This window comes from Mus caroli, unplaced genomic scaffold (genome assembly GCF_978045245.1).
Source record: "Mus caroli unplaced genomic scaffold, Mus_caroli_1 scaffold_9, whole genome shotgun sequence".
NCBI lineage: Eukaryota > Metazoa > Chordata > Mammalia > Rodentia > Muridae > Mus > Mus caroli.
The window spans coordinates 37,358,746-37,374,932 of NW_028227264.1; the positions used below are offsets into that span (position 1 = coordinate 37,358,746).

Here is a 16,187-nt window from a genome sequence, read left to right on the forward strand (position 1 = left end):
GTGCTGTGTGTACCGACTCTTTTCTTTGCAGATATGAACTGGTAGTAGACAAAAGCCGACTTGGAGGGAAGAATCCAACAAAAGGGAAGGCAGAGCAGACTCAAACAACTGAGAAGAAGTTCTACTTTGGTGGCTCACCCATCAGTCCTCAGTATGCTAATTTCACTGGATGTATAAGCAATGCCTACTTTACCAGGTATACACTATATTTTACTGGTGAATGTGCCTGATTGTCAATGGTCAATACAGTAGAGAAATGTTTATATTACTAAAGCTGATAAGCATGTAATTTACAGTCCTTAGCAGTAAGACAGAATGTGGAATGCCAGAAATTAGTGTTAGCTGACTGATAGGATTCTTGGTAAAATAGGTAAGAATCCATCACACAAATATGTGCTGATGTATACACACACATACATTTTTATCACCACAGAGTCTTGCCATAGTTTTCCTAATACAATTACAGACAGCATTTTAGGATGTTCCTTTCCTCTTACAAACAGGTTGGATAGAGATGTGGAAGTCGAAGATTTCCAGCGCTATTCCGAAAAGGTCCACACTTCACTCTATGAGTGTCCGATTGAGTCGTCACCTCTGTTTCTCCTTCACAAAAAAGGAAAGAATTCCTCAAAGCCTAAAACAAACAAACAGGTAAATGAACATTAACACTGCAGAATTCACAGCTGCCCTGTGCTCAGATCCCCCAGCTGTGCTGCACCAGGGACTACTCTCAGGAGCAGAGTCAGCCCAGTCCTACTCCTAAGGGCCTTTATTAACAGCAGGCAAGACAGCCCTGCTCTTAACGTGTGAACATGTTTGTGTGTGTGTGTGTGTCTAATGTTTAGCAGTGTAAATATCTACATACTCAATAATATATATAATTCATATAATACATGTTATATTATATATAAATTATGTCATATATTACTTTATAGTATATATAAATTACATGTACATTATATGTATTTATATCATATACACACTATATTAAATTTTATGTGTTATATAATTAATCTATATAAATTATATATATATAAATATATAATGTATATGGTCTATATGATATATAAATTATATATATGGTCTACATAAATAATACATAAAATATATAATATAATCTATGGGTTATATATAACATATTATGTATTAATTGATTTTATTACATATTTTAGTATATAATTAGTTAATATAGTATATATAACATATACTATGATTCACTAATAATTTTAAGCCTTTGTCACAGTCATGAAAATCACTAAAATTTATTTTGCTTTCTCAGCCTTTGTGTTCCTCCACCTACACGCACAGGTGGATATGCACTGCTCCTTCATTAAATACTGAGCTGTAAGATGTCATCTCTGACTGCTGTTCTTTCCTATACACTCATGCACACTATTTGGTTCTATTCCAAGTGAAAGGCACAGTCCCTTCCCATTGTCAGGCTAACCCTCCCCATCTCTTTCTTGGTGTGGTTGTAACAATGTTCCTCTTGAGTGAGTTACTGCAACAGTTTACGAAACAGGCTCCTGCTCCTTGCTTTTACTGTTTCTCTCCATCTGTTCTCAGCACAGCATCCAAGCCTATCAGGCACACCTCTAATCAGAGTACCCCCCTCCCCACTGCCCTCAGAAAAATGCCCAAGACCCTAGAGTTCCAGAAAGGTCCTAAGTGAGCGACACCCTTTCCCTCATTTATCTCAACTGCCTGCCTCACTCACCCACTCTTTCCCTTCACCAGCCTCTTCACTGTTACCAAAGCTGGCCACATTCGAATGTTTATTGTCTCTCCTTGGGTCGCCACTTCCACTCTTTTCCCAAATATCTGCCCAATTTCTCTTCTGCCCCTCTAGGAACATCTCATCAACTCAGTGCGACCTACCTTGGCTGCCTATTTAATATGACAGCCTATTCTGCCTCTCATCAGTGCTTGCTTGCTTGCTTGCTTGAGACAAGGTTTCTCTATGTAGCCCAGACTGTCTTAGAACTTAGCTTGTAGTCTATGCTGACCTTGGATTTACAGAGATCTGCCTGTCTCTTCCTCTCAAAAGTGCTGAGATTAAAAGCATGTGTCACCACCCCCAGCCCTGGTTTAAATTTTTAGCAAGGCTGCATTAAAGTGTCTAGATGATAATAATTTATTTTTGTTATCACTTCCTCTGAGTGCATAGTTGAATTAATTTTTAGAATAGATTCCAGGTATTAGGATTACTGGATAGAGGCAATAATGTACTCAAAGAAGTAGCACTGATTTTGTATTTCCCCACAAGTGCTTGAGAACACCTGCCTTTAAAACTATGTTCTAGGCTTAAACTTTTTTTCAGAGTTTTTATGCTTTAAGATTAACTGGGCAGCTGGGTGGTGGTGGCACACGCCTTTAATCTCAGCCGGGGCAGAGACTATCCACACTTAATTAGCCTCACACTCTATCTGGATACAGGATAGTAATAGGCGTGGCCGCAGCCAGGTTTCTTAGCGGTTTCTTTGCTCACATGAGATAAAGAGTTGTACTGCAGTTCTTTCTCATCAGTGTAGAGTTTCCAGAATCTCCACCCTGCTTCGTTCTGCTAGTAGAAACTCCCTTTAGATGCCCAGACTGCTGTGGGTTCTTTTTAATTATGTATAGATCTGACACTTAAACAGGAATTAGGGAGAGCAGCGACAAGCGCACTCCATCATACTGAACATCTTGCGGGGTTTCCCAGTGCTCCCTGCTGCCAAACGTCTCTAGGATCAGCTCCCAAAGTAGGACAGATCTGACTACTTCCGGCTTTTAAAACCTGTGTGGCTCCTAGTTGCCTAAAAACAAAACTCTACCCCTTGCTCTTCAACCAAAGGTCACCAACACGGTTCCTGAGTGCTTTGTATAGACATGTTTCTCCATATTGATTACAAGTTCTTAAGATCCAGTCATAATCTCGCACCTTTCCATCCCCCACCACATAGCACCACAGAAGGCACACGGCAACGCTGATCTCCTTCATCTCTACCTATGCCATCCAATATTCGACAAATGTTTGCTTGAAATTGAATACATTATTACAAGAGAATTTACTAACACTTTTATTTTATTCTCAGAAGTAAAGACTAAATAATCATTACATATTATACAATAGCTTCACAGCACTACGTTTTAGCATCAGCAGGGCAATTTGAAGGGTACAACATAATGTTTAAAATTTATATATGTATGGATCTGTCAAAGAAAAGAATCATACTTTAAAATGCCTTTCTATATTGATTCTGTCACACAAAATTTCTTTATATAGCCTGAGACCAAAAATAATATTAAATATTTTTCAAGTTTAACTTTAAAACTTATTTATTCTATGTGTATTAGTGTTCTGCATGCATGCACGTCTGTGCACCATGTGCATGCCTGGTGCCCTAGGAGACCTAAAGGGGTCATCAGATCCCTTGGAATGGGAGTCGATGACAACTGTGAGCTGTCATGTAGGTACTTAAAACCAAGCCCAGGTCCTCTGGATATGAAGCCAGTGCTCCTAACCCATCTCTCCAGCCCCAATATCTTAACTTATTTACATAGCATATATAAGCAATACTGTGTGGTAATGTGATGTTACCTCTAACACTGCACTCTTGTGCCCTTTTACAATCACAGATTAGAACTTTGGATCTGCAGACATGCTGTGTTGCTACCATCTCTGTTCCTTGTTTATGCCAATAGAAGGCAAAGTAGCCTGCTATTTCATGAATAGAAACACACAACTGTCACTTTGTTAATTTTGTATTCTTAGTGAAGGATAAAGACATGGCATATCAAACTTTGTTACCAACTGTGGGACTTTCTTCCCTCCATTTCACTTGTTTTTCCTACAGGGAGAGAAGAGTAAGGATGCGCCTTCATGGGATCCTATTGGCCTGAAGTTTCTGGAACGGAAAGCTCCAAGAGATTCCCACTGCCACCTCTCCAGCAGCCCCAGGGTGATAGAACATGCCTATCAATATGGCGGCACGGCCAACAGTCGCCAGGAGTTTGAACACAAACAAGAAGATTTTGGTGAAAAGTAAAGGCGTGCACTTTCCTTCTAGAAGTTTCTTGCCACTCTCCATCCTCGTTTGTCAAAGGGAGCCATTCTCCAACCTTTTCTTTTTGCTTCTTCTTAGTCCTGTTTTTGTTTGTTCGTTTGTTTGTTTGTTTGTTTGTTTAGTTCTTCAGTTTGTTTGGGGGTTTTTTTAATGTCAAAGTATATACTAAACAATACATGATTCATGCTTTCCAAGAAATTATGCTCCCACTTTCTCTCCAAATAGCAGGCACATAAAGCCACCATTCTTGCAGTTTACCAAGGATGATCAAAGAGAAGGCATCCTGATCAAGGAAATTTGTAAATGGCCCATCAGCTGCCTTGTTATCACCTTCCTGCATCTCCTGCTGTCCCAAACCCCACTAAGTTCACAAATCTCTATTGACCTAATGTTATTAAAGATACATTGTTATAGTGTTTATGTCTCCATGTCCCAAACCTCACTAAGTCTTCACAAATCTCTATGGACCTAATATTATTTAAGATACACCGTTATAACATTTATGTCTCCAGGGCCTTCACACTGGATGCCTCTTACCTAGTAGGCAAAATCCATGTTTTTGTATTCTTCAAGAAATAGACTTAATGAACATATCTTACACATACTTGGAGCTAAAGTTCTATACTGGTTTCTTTACACACTTATTTCCACTCCCTTAGGTGGCTGTTTTTGACATGTTATATTTGACTGTAGTATAGACTCTATACCCTCCTCCTGGGAGAGACCTTTAATCTGTAATTTGTGTGGTATACAAACAATATTTTTGTGAAATTTTCTCTATGCTTGTTAATTACTCATTGCTATTTATTCACGGAGATAAATTAATATAACATGTTGGGCTAATTTACTAATTTTATTACATAGGATTTTCTAGAACTATAGTTCTCAACCTGTGGGTCACAACCCTTTTGGGGATAAATGACCCTTTCATAGGGGTCTCCTAAGACCACTGGAAAAGACAGATATTTACATCACAATTCATAATAGTAGCCAAATTACCGTTATGATGTAGCAACAAAATAATTGTATGGTTGCGGGGGAGGTCACCACAATATGAGGAACTGTTTTAAAGGGTCTCAGCATTAGGAAAGTTGAGAACCACTGCTCTAGAAGAACAGAACTGATAATATTATGCATATATATATACATACACACACACACACACATATATATATATATATATATATATATATATATATATTTCCCCCACTCACCAGTAAGGTAATTTTTGAAAACTGCTACTTACTTTCTTTCAAAGGGTAATCTATAGGATATATGAAGTGAGTAGTGAGTATGTGTTATATATTATACTATACTATATATTATATTATATTATATTATATTATATTATATAGAGGATTTGTTAGGGTGACCTACAGGCTGTGGTCAGGCTAGTACAACAATCGCTAGCTCCCAACAGATAGGCAAAGACCCCAGCAATATTTCCACCCATGACCTAGATGTCTCAGCTGGTCTTTGATCTATGTTACTGTCCCAAAGAAACTGATTCCAATACCAGCAAAGTGATACCTCAGCAACAGTGTAGTTGAAATTACCAGCAAGAGTGAGTGCAAACAAATACAAAGCAAAAGCTTCCTTCTTCCATGTCCGATTATGTCACCAGCCTCCAGAAGGTGTGACCAGATTTACCGTGATTTTTCTGGCCATAAATCAAGATTTAGGGTGGGTCTTCCCACCTTAAATAATCTTACTAGGAAAAATCCCTCATGGTGTGACCAGCTGCTTGGGTTTTCGTTAGTAAATGTATAACATATCTGCAGAGTAAAGTAAGGACGACTTCCATGGAGTCCTGTGGGCTTGAGACTTCTAAGGCAAAGAAAGGGTCTAGAGAAGAATTTTCATTGGAAGTAGCCATGCCTACATAATAATTCATTAAGGCATCATTGGGGACAATTAGAAAGAAGCTGTTTGGGACTAGATAGAATGGCTATTCTTTCTTGAACTGTATTACTGTGAAAGTTTACTTTGAGTTATCATTCTATTATCAGTTCACATACGGTAACTTCTCTTTTCATTTACCAGATCCCAGTTTGCCATTCGTCTGAAGACCCGTTCCTCACATGGGATGATTTTCTATGTCTCAGACCAAGAAGAGAATGATTTCATGACCCTGTTCTTGGCCCATGGCCGCTTGGTCTTTATGTTTAACGTTGGCCATAAGAAACTGAAGATTAGAAGCCAGGAGAAATACAATGATGGATTGTGGCATGATGTAAGTTGAATGCAGAGAATAGTGCTGTCAGCAAATATTACCCACTGCTTAGTGGCTTAGCACCGCACCAATTCTATACTACTGGCCTGTTAGAAAACGCTGTGTTAAAATTCTGAGGCTGTGCACCCAAAGTTCAATTTCAAGAATTTATTTAATTATTTTATTTATTTTTCTATTTAACTTTATTTACTTATTTATTTACTTTAAATTATTTATTTATGTTATGTGTATGAGTACACTGTAGCTATCTATCTTCAGACACACCAGAATAGAACATCAGATCCCACTACAGATAGTTGTGAGCCACCATGTGATTGCTGGGAATTAAACTCAGGACATCTGGAAGAGCAGTCAGTGCTCTTAACCGCTGAGCCATCTCTCCAGCCCATTAATTTTAGGAATTTATTAATTGCTTATTTTAAAAATCTCAAACCATATTTTTAGATAATTACATGCTAATTGTAATCTTTGGGGTTTGGGAATGGCTACACAAACCACTCAGACACCCATCTCAATCAAATGGGGATGGTGTAATTGAGGAAAATACGTAATAAAAAATATTAAAAATTAAAAAAAAATAAATAGGGATGGTTTATTGAACACTACATCTCAAGGCTGACCACCTAATTAGGGACATAATTCAGGCTTGAGAGCTGAACCATGACCCCAAGTTAAGGTCCTACGAGGCTTTTTAAGCCTGAGATCTACAAACATCTGTGCCAAGTTATTCCACCAATCAGGATTTAGGCATAGGGGACTTCCTTAGGGACATGTCTTTGTTATACATTTATCCTCTCCCATTTTGGGGGTACTCAACTGCAGGGGACTTGCCTTGTCTAACATTTATGCCTTAACTTGCCAACCTGGATGTCAGTTACTCATGTACATGTCTCTTTCTGTGAAGTAAGATGTCAGTTCCTGGTGAGGCCTTGGCAACTTAAACTCTATTCAACCCCTACTCAAAATGGAAATCTTATTTTAGTTTCTTATATTGGTACAGGTGTCTCTTATGTTGGGAGTCATCCCAGGGGCCGCTTATAAAAGCAAATACCATAAAAGCTTAAACACAGGTGCAAGAAGTGGTGCTGGGCGGTTGGTTCAGGTCCAAGCTTATTGTGAGTAACTATACATAGCAGTTCTACTGACTTCTATTGCAATTGTTTCCAAGGGCACAGAACACCACAGAATATATAATCAACTTGGGCATGAAAAAGTTTCTTAGTAACAGCAGAAACAGCATATGAAAAAGTTTCCTTATAATGGCAGGCTAGCTGGGTAACAGTTACCTAGGCCCTAACACTTTACCTAGGCCTTAACATTCTATCTAGGCCTTAATATTTTACTTGGACCTTAACAGTGATCATTTCAATCAAAGGCTCAGTAATTAGCAGGAGCTAAAATTTGGATTCTAATGAATTTTTTACTTTTCCCCACTCAGCAGTAAGCTAGGTTCATATTTTTGACAACTATTACTGATTTCCTTTCAAAAGGTAAACTCTGGGATCTATGAAGTGAGTAAATCGCTTGGGAAGACAGGAAGTGCCTAAATACTGGAGGTAGCCTGTGGACATGGGACGGAAGAATACACTGTACTAGACGTGTTACAGTCAACTGTGGCATGTGGCTGGTCAGCTAGGAAGAGCTTCCTAGAGAACCATGTCAAAAATGTATCCTGAGATGGATAGCTGTAGGTCACTCTATCTAGAGATAAGAAAATAGAGGGACACTTGCTCTAATGCATGAAATGGTAAACCCGAGGAGAAACGGGGGGGGGGGGGGAAATGCCAATATACATACAGCAAGGGGGCCTAGAAACAGTTAGAAATAAAGACATATGCTCTAGGACAAAGATCAAGGAATAATGTTTCTGACATTCCAAGAACAAGAGAATCAAACGCTTACTGAGAGGAAGAGAGTCCCTGACCTTCCAAGATGGGCTCACATTTTTTAAAACTTTCTGTACCTTACAAGAGCATTGCGATACCAGGGTTGGAAGAGTGGACAACACAGCCTTCCCTCAATTTGGGAACGTACCTATAACAAACTATTTTCCTCCTTTTTATCCAGGTGATATTTATTCGGGAAAAGAGCAGTGGTCGACTGGTCATTGATGGTCTACGAGTCCTAGAAGAAAGGCTTCCCCCTAGTGGCGCTGCCTGGAAAATCAAGGGTCCCATTTATCTGGGAGGAGTGGCTCCCGGAAGAGCCGTGAAAAATGTCCAGGTAATCCTGCTGTGGCAAGGCTGAGCCACTGACCCCATGAACCGGAAGCACACTGATTCCAGGTTCTCATTTTACTGAGTAGGAACCTAGTAAAAGTGAACCAGTTCTATTGGGGAAAAAATAAATAAAAACCATCCTAGGCTGTACTGTGGGATTCCTGCCTGCCCTGGAGCATTTTGACTTTTAAAATAGAAACGAGATGAAAAAAGTTTAATAGGTATAAACTGTCCTAAAACTTATGTTGCCAGGGGGCTTTATTAGTTCTGCAAGTACCTATAATTTTAATGTAAAGCTACAGTAAGACCAGATAACAAGTCATTCTACTATATTACTGAATGCAAAACAAACAAAAATAAAAAAAACTTCAGCTCATTTAAATTCAGTTCCATTTTTTTCTCTTTCTCACAATTTCTAAACATGCACAGAATGCACATATCAGTGCAATTCTTCAACTGGGAATATAAGAAACATTTTTATAAATCAAACTATAACTAATACTTGTTTTTAAAGTGTTTCTCAGTGAGAGGAAAGTATGGAAAGACTTAATTTATCTAAAACACAAACATAGGTTCGATTTTATCACAGTGTCAGTACATTGTTAAGATCCACTGGCAGATAAGTAGGAAAGGGCGTTTACGTTATAATTAGACTTGAAATAAACAGCCAATTCTGTGGCAGGCATTTTCACTGTTCTCAAATGTGGTATAAAACCAGTTGTCTACAGTGATCCAAGTGTCATGTCCCATGGTATGATTAAGTTTGCAACTGCATTACAAGCTAATGAAGCCAGATAGGCTAGCTGCCTCCCGTTGGCAGAGTACTTTCAGCCACATCCGCAATCTTGGACCCAGCCTCATTTCTGAAGGAAAATGAATGATAATATGATTGTCAACTAGAAAACTGCAGTTGCAACTTATTAATACAAACTCCTAGCTTTGGTGAGTTAGTTAAAAGTCATTGCCAGGAAGGAGCAATATTGATCATTCAGAAGCTAAAATGAACAAGGCCTAACTCACTTGTTCACTTCCCCATGGTGCATCTGGGTGCTGGGCAAGGGGATTCTAAGTAACTTCTTCTTCTTTCAGATTACCTCCGTCTACAGTTTCAGTGGCTGCCTTGGCAATCTCCAGCTCAATGGTGCCTCCATCGCCTCCGCTTCTCAAACGTTTAGCGTGACCCCTTGCTTTGAAGGGCCAATGGAAACAGGAACTTATTTTTCCACAGAAGGCGGCTATGTGGTTCTAGGTAATGTGACCGCAGTGATGTGATTACAGTTAGCTCCCATCTAAACTCCAGTTGCTCCCCAGTGCAACACATGAAGAACGGGAGGCGGGCTGTAAGAGGTTATCCAGTCATTAGAAAGAGTAACACTGTCCTCGTGTGAGTGAGTTCTCATTCCCTGAAGATTACATTGCTCAACATTAGAATGCATTGTTATAAACTCCTAACACCTCTTCTCTCTCTCTCTCTCTCTCTCTCTCTCTCTCTCTCTCACACACACACACACACACACACACACACACACATATTCACAGAACCGTCCATGTCTGCAGTACAGATGCTAACATCATCCTTTCCCTCCAGGACTGTGAGCCTAATAAACCTTTCTTTGTAAATCAACCAGCTTAGGAATTCTGTTATAGCAACAAAACACACTGAGACAATGATGCATGTCGAAAGCATGAATCCAGAAGTGCTTTTTTCGTGGAGACAGTTAACAGGGAAGTTTAAGCTCCCGGTTAAAGTTTAATAATGCCAAGCTTATCCCTGTGAGATGACCTCCTTCCTTGAGGTACACTGTTGGCCACTTTACTGTTTCATACCAAATATGCAACACCAATCCTTGTTTGCTTTCCTTGGCTGAACTTCTAGGTGCAGGCCATCTTGACACAGAACGTCCTGCGCTGTCCTGTGTCCCAGTCTATGTCAGCTCTTGGCCACCTTATTCCTCTATGTTTTCTTGATTGTTAGTATGAACTATTGTCCCCACTGAAGGAAATTACACACACATACACACACACACACACACACACACACACCCCTGAAATCCTGTGCACTGTCCTTGGGAGACCTTATTCTGAAGATGTCCTCCCAACCATTACTGCCTGGCTCATGCATTCAGCAGCTTTTATTACACGCCACATGTGTGTCAGTCTGTGTGCTAAATGATGGACTGAAAATGTTCCAAAAGCAGAAGAAATCCTAGGAACCTACGCACACCCACCATCTAATGCATAGCAACAAACATCTTAAATATAAAGGATTAACCCTTCTTAATGATGCAAACCTTTAATAGGTTCAACAGAACAAGCATTAGGAACTTTGGACAACCTTTGATAAAGAAATCATAGTGTAACCAAATACACTTTTTTTTAGAACATGATTTTAATATTTTCAACTGTTAATAGTCAACAAACAGAATAATTATTTTAAGATATATTTCATTGTTATGTCTCCCATTTCATTTCTGATTTTATTAATTGGGATACTGTCTCTGTGCCCTCTGGTTAGTCTGGCTAAGGGTTTATCTATCTTGCTGATTTTCTCAAAGATCCAGTTCCTAGTTTTGTTGATTCTTTGTATAGTTCTTTTTGTATCCACTTGGTTGATTTCAGCCTTGAGTTTGATTATTTCCTGCCATCTACTCCTCTTGGGTGTATTTGCTTCTTTTTGTTCTCGAGCTTTCAGGTGTGCTGTCAAGCTGCTAGTGTAAACTCTCTCCAGTTTCTTTTTGGAGGCACTTACAGCTATCAGTTTTCCTCTTACCACTGCTTTTGTTGTGTCCCATAAGTTTTGGTATGATGTGTTTTCATTTTCATTTAATTCTAAAAGGCCTTTATTTCTTTATTTTTTTTTTCCTTGACCAAGTTATCATTGAGTAAATCATTGTTCAGCTTCCATGTGTATGTGGGCTTTCCATTGTTTTTGTTGGTATTTAAGACCAGCCTTAGTCAGTGGTGATCTGATAGGGTGCAATGGTATTATTTCAATCTTCTTGTATCTGTTAAGGCCTGTTTTGTGACCAATTATATAGTAAATTTTGGAAAAGGTGCCCTGAGGTGCTGAGAAGAAGGTATATGCTTTTGCATTAAGATGAAATGTTCTATAAATATCTGTTAGATCCATTTGGTTCATAACTTCTGTTAGTTTCACTGTGTCTCTGTTCAGTTTCTGTTTCCATGATCTGTCCATTGCTGAGAATGAAGTGTTGAAGTCTCTCACTATTATTGTGTGCTTTGAGCTTTAGTAAAGTTTCTTTAATGAATATGGGTGCCCTTGCATTTGGAGCATAGATGTTCAGAATTGAGAGTTCATCTTGATAGATTTTTCCTTTGATCAGTATGAAGTGTTCTTCCTTATCTTTTTTGATAACTTTTGGTTGAAAGTTGATTTTATTCAGTATATTAGAATGTATCCTCTAGTTTGTTTCTTGGGGCCATTTGCTTGGAAAATTGTTTTGCAACCTTTTACTCTGAGGTAGTGTCTGTCTTTGTCACTGAGGTGTGTTTCCTATGTGCAGCAAAATGCTAGGTCTTGTTTATGTATCCAGTCTGTAAGTCTATGTCTTTTTTAGGGGAATTGAATCCCTTGATGTTAAGAAATATTAAGGAAAAGTGATTGTTACTTCCCGCTATTTTTGTTGTTAGAGGTGTAATTATGTTTGTGTGGTTATCTTCTTTTGGGTTTGTTGAAACATTACTTTCTTGCTTTTCCTAGGGTGTAGTTTCCCTCCTTGTGTTTGTGTTTTCCACCTATTATCCTTTGTAGGACTGGATTTATGGAAAGATATTGCATAAATTTGGTTTTGTCATGGAATATCTTGGTTTCTCCCTGTATGGTAATTGAGAGTCTGGGCTGGCATTTCGGTTCTTTTAGGGTCTGTATGACATCTGCCCAGGATCTTCTAGCTTTCATAGTCTCTGGTGAGAAGTCTGGTGTAATTCTGATAGGTCTGCCTTTATATGTTACTTGACCTTTTTTCCCTAACTGCTTTTAATATTCTTTCTTTGTTTAGCACATTTGGTGTTTTAATTATTATGTATCATGAAAAATTTCTTTTCTGGTCCAGTCTATTTGGAGTTCTGTAGGCTTCTTGTATGTTCATGGACATCCCTTTCTTTAGGTTAGGAAAGTTTTCTTCTATAATTTTGTTGGAGATATTTACTGACCTTTTAAGTTGGAAATCTTCGCTCTCTTCTATACCGATTATCCTTAGATTTGGTCTTCTCATTGTGTCCTGAATCTCATGACTGGTTTGCTTTCTGCATTTTCTTTGACTGTTGTGTCAATGTTTTCTATGGTATCTTTTGCACCTAAGATTCTCTCTTCAATCTCTTGTATTCTGTTGGTGATGCTTGCAACTCCTGATTTCTAACTCCAGGATTGTCTCCCTTTGTGATTTCTTTATTGTTTCTAGTTCCATTTTTAGATCTTGAATGGTTTTGTTCATTTCCTTTGCCTGTTTGATTGTGTTTTCCTGTAATTCTTTAAGGGATTTTAGTGTTTCCTCTTAAAGGGCTTCTAGCTGTTTACCTGTGATCTCCTGTGTTTTTTTAAAGGAATTATTATTTCCTTAAAATCCTCTATTACCATCATGAGAAGTGATTTTAAATCCAAATGTTGCTTTTCCAGTGTGATGATATATCCAGGACTTGCTGTGGTGGGAGAACTGGTTTCAGATGATGCCAAGTAACCTTGCCAAATAAACTCTGTTGCTTATGTTCTTACACTTGCCTCCTGCCATCTGATTGTCTCTAGTGCTACCTTCCCTAGCTATATCTTACTGGAACCTGTCCTTCCTGTGATCCTGGTTGTGTCAGAACTCCTGAGAGTTCAGCTGTCTCTGTGATCCTGTGATTCCGGGATCCTGAGATCCTGGGTATGTTAGAACTCCTGAGAGTCAAGCTGCCTCTGGGACCCTAAGATCCTGGTGTGACCAAACTCCTGGGACCCAGGGATGCTGAGGTCCTGGGATGCTGGGATCCCAGGATGCTGGGATGCTGGGATCCGAGGATGCTGGGATCCTGGGATCCTAGGTGTGTTAGAGTACCTGGGAATGGAGCTTCCTCTGGGTGTTGTGGGATTGGGGCTGTGGAGTTTGCACCCAAGGTCTGCTTAGGGCACAGGCTCAGACGGGAAGGAACCTGTGCCACTGCTCAGGCGGAGTTCCTGGGTGCCTGGGTCCAGTTAGTTCCGGTGTTGGGGCAGATGTTGTATCTGCCTCACCTCTGATCCTATGATCCTGGGAGTGTTAGAGCTCCTGGGAGTGGATCTTACTCTGGGTGTTGTGGGGCTGGCTGTGGAGTTCCTGCAGAAGGTCTGCTCAGGGCACAAGCTCAGACCAGAAGACCAAATACACTTTCTTTCTTTCTTTCTTTCTTTCTTTCTTTCTTTCTTTCTTTCTTTCTTTCTTTCTTTCTTTCTCTCTCTCTCTCTCTCTCTCTCTCTCTCTCTCTCTCTCTCTCTCTCTCTCTTTTTCTTTCTTCCTTTCTTTCTTTCTTTTTCTTTCTTTCTTTCTTTGATATTTTCTTTATTTACATTTCAAATGTTTCCCCTTTCCTAGTTTTCCCTCCAAAAATCCCCTATCCCCTCTCCCCTCCCTCCTCCCCCTGCTCCCCAACTTACCCAGTCCTGGCATTCCCCTATACTGGGACATAGAACCTTCACAGGACCTAGGGCCTCTCCTCCCATTGATGAGAAACTAGGCCATCCTCAGCTACATACACAGCTAGTGCCACATGTCCCACCATGTGTTGTCTTTCATTGGTGGCTTAGTTCCAAGGAGCTCTGGGGGTACTGGCTAGTTCATATTGATGTTCCTCCTATGGGGCTTCAGATCCCTTCAGCTCCCTGGATACTTTCTCTAGCTCCTTCACTGGGGACATGTGTGGGATCACAGGACAGTTCTGTGGAGTTGGTTCTTTCTTTCCTCTTTTACATGTGTTCCAAGGATGGAACACAGGGCAGCTGACTTTTGCAGCAAATGCTTTACCTTCTGAGCCATCCTGCCATCCCCTTCCCTCTCTTAAAGTAGTAAATGGCGCTGGAGGCTGGAACGCTGCTGCCTCTGAATTGTCATAGCATATAGTGTATTGTCCTCATAAAGTCATGCCACAACTAGAAATTTTACTTTGCTCTCTTGGTAATCTCTATTTCCCTCTGCAGATGAGTCTTTCAATATTGGGTTAAAGTTTGAAATTGCCTTTGAAGTCCGCCCCCGGAGCAGTTCTGGAATCCTTGTCCATGGCCACAGCGTCAACGGGGAATACCTGAACGTGCACATGAGAAACGGACAGGTAGTATCCTGAGCGTTAGCAGTCTAGCTGGCCTAACCCTGAGTGCTGATGTAAAGTAGCAGACGTGTGTGTTTCACAGCATTACTTCATCAGTCTTTCTAGTGGGACAGAGAGGAAAGCTGAACATGAGTGTTAAGTGTGTGCAATGCGTGTGTTCACACTCACACACTGGGAGTTCATTAGAACAGAGTCATGCGACTGTGGCAAGACTACCAGAAAGTCACCAACAACAGCATGGCATTTTAAGAAAAAAATTAGAAGAAAGCTTTTTCAGCAAATACAAGGAAAAATATATCTACTTTCCAACATCCACAAATGCAAAAGCATTTTTCTAAATGGTTATATGCTTATCACAGATGTGTGTGTGTGTATTATTCTCAATTGCCACAAGTTTGTATTATGCTATAGTTAAATAACACATTCACCCTAAGATACTACTAAAAAACATTCAAGATAGTGTGTGAATAAGTCTAAAGGAAAAGGAATATTTTCATAATGCCTCAAACTTAATATAACTAAGCTTTATTTAGGTTCTAGTACATATAATTAGGCCATAAAAAAAAACTTAGCTGTCATAAAACCCTAAAATGAATGTGTGTATGTATATTTTTTCTATGTATAATTATATATGTAACTCTTATATTATATATATATATTATACATTAGTATTGTACTACATATTACATGTCATATTAGTATATAATATATGCTACATATTATATACATATTAGTTACCAGGTATTGAGTACTATTCTAAAAGATTTATGCAAGTGAATCGATTCAGCCATCCTATTCTCTCAAAGATGCACATAGTATTATCACACTTAGTTTACATCTGAGAAAAGTGGGACAAAAACAGCGTGGCTTGAAAGTCTATTCTCTTCACCAATATCTTTTATTTTTTTCATTTTCGATTGAAATTTTTTTCCATTCATTAGGGTTTGATCATGTTTTTCTTCTCTTTCAACTTCTCTCAGATCCTCCCAACCTCCCTACCCACCCCACCCATTTTTACGTCCTCTCTATTAAAAAAATAAATAAATAAAAAATAAAAAAGGACAAAAATAAAAACAAACAAGCAAAAGGTCAGTAAGACAAAAATAAAATGGCAAAATAATTGTTTTTTACAAAAGTAAGTTGTGTTTGTCATGCTGGGTACAGGGCCTGCCCCGGAGTGTCTTCAGTGTCTCAACCTGCTTTGTATAAACAGAACACAGTCTGTAAACTAAGCAAATTCATTGTGTTACAGTTCTTACCATCCCTCTATTTCTGTTCTGTAGGATGCTTTTGTTCTCTCTCTAAAGATGTACTTAAACTATTTTAATGTTAACTGTCTCTATCACCAATCAAAGAGTGACCTCTTGTGTTCGCATCGCAACTGTACTCATA

At 39.2% G+C, this 16,187-nt stretch overlaps 1 protein-coding gene across 1 annotated transcript in view; it reads left to right on the forward strand.

Annotated features, from left to right (window-relative positions):
• Nucleotides 1–16,187, forward strand: part of Lama4 (laminin subunit alpha 4) — a 146,397-nt gene that overhangs the window by 125,032 nt on the left and 5,178 nt on the right. The window contains exons 29-35 of the mRNA XM_021173805.3: nt 32–196; nt 504–651; nt 3,837–4,024; nt 6,090–6,279; nt 8,347–8,502; nt 9,588–9,747; nt 14,668–14,798. Of these exons, the coding sequence (XP_021029464.1) occupies nt 32–196; nt 504–651; nt 3,837–4,024; nt 6,090–6,279; nt 8,347–8,502; nt 9,588–9,747; nt 14,668–14,798 (1,138 nt within the window). The remainder of the gene's footprint in view (nt 1–31; nt 197–503; nt 652–3,836; nt 4,025–6,089; nt 6,280–8,346; nt 8,503–9,587; nt 9,748–14,667; nt 14,799–16,187) is intronic.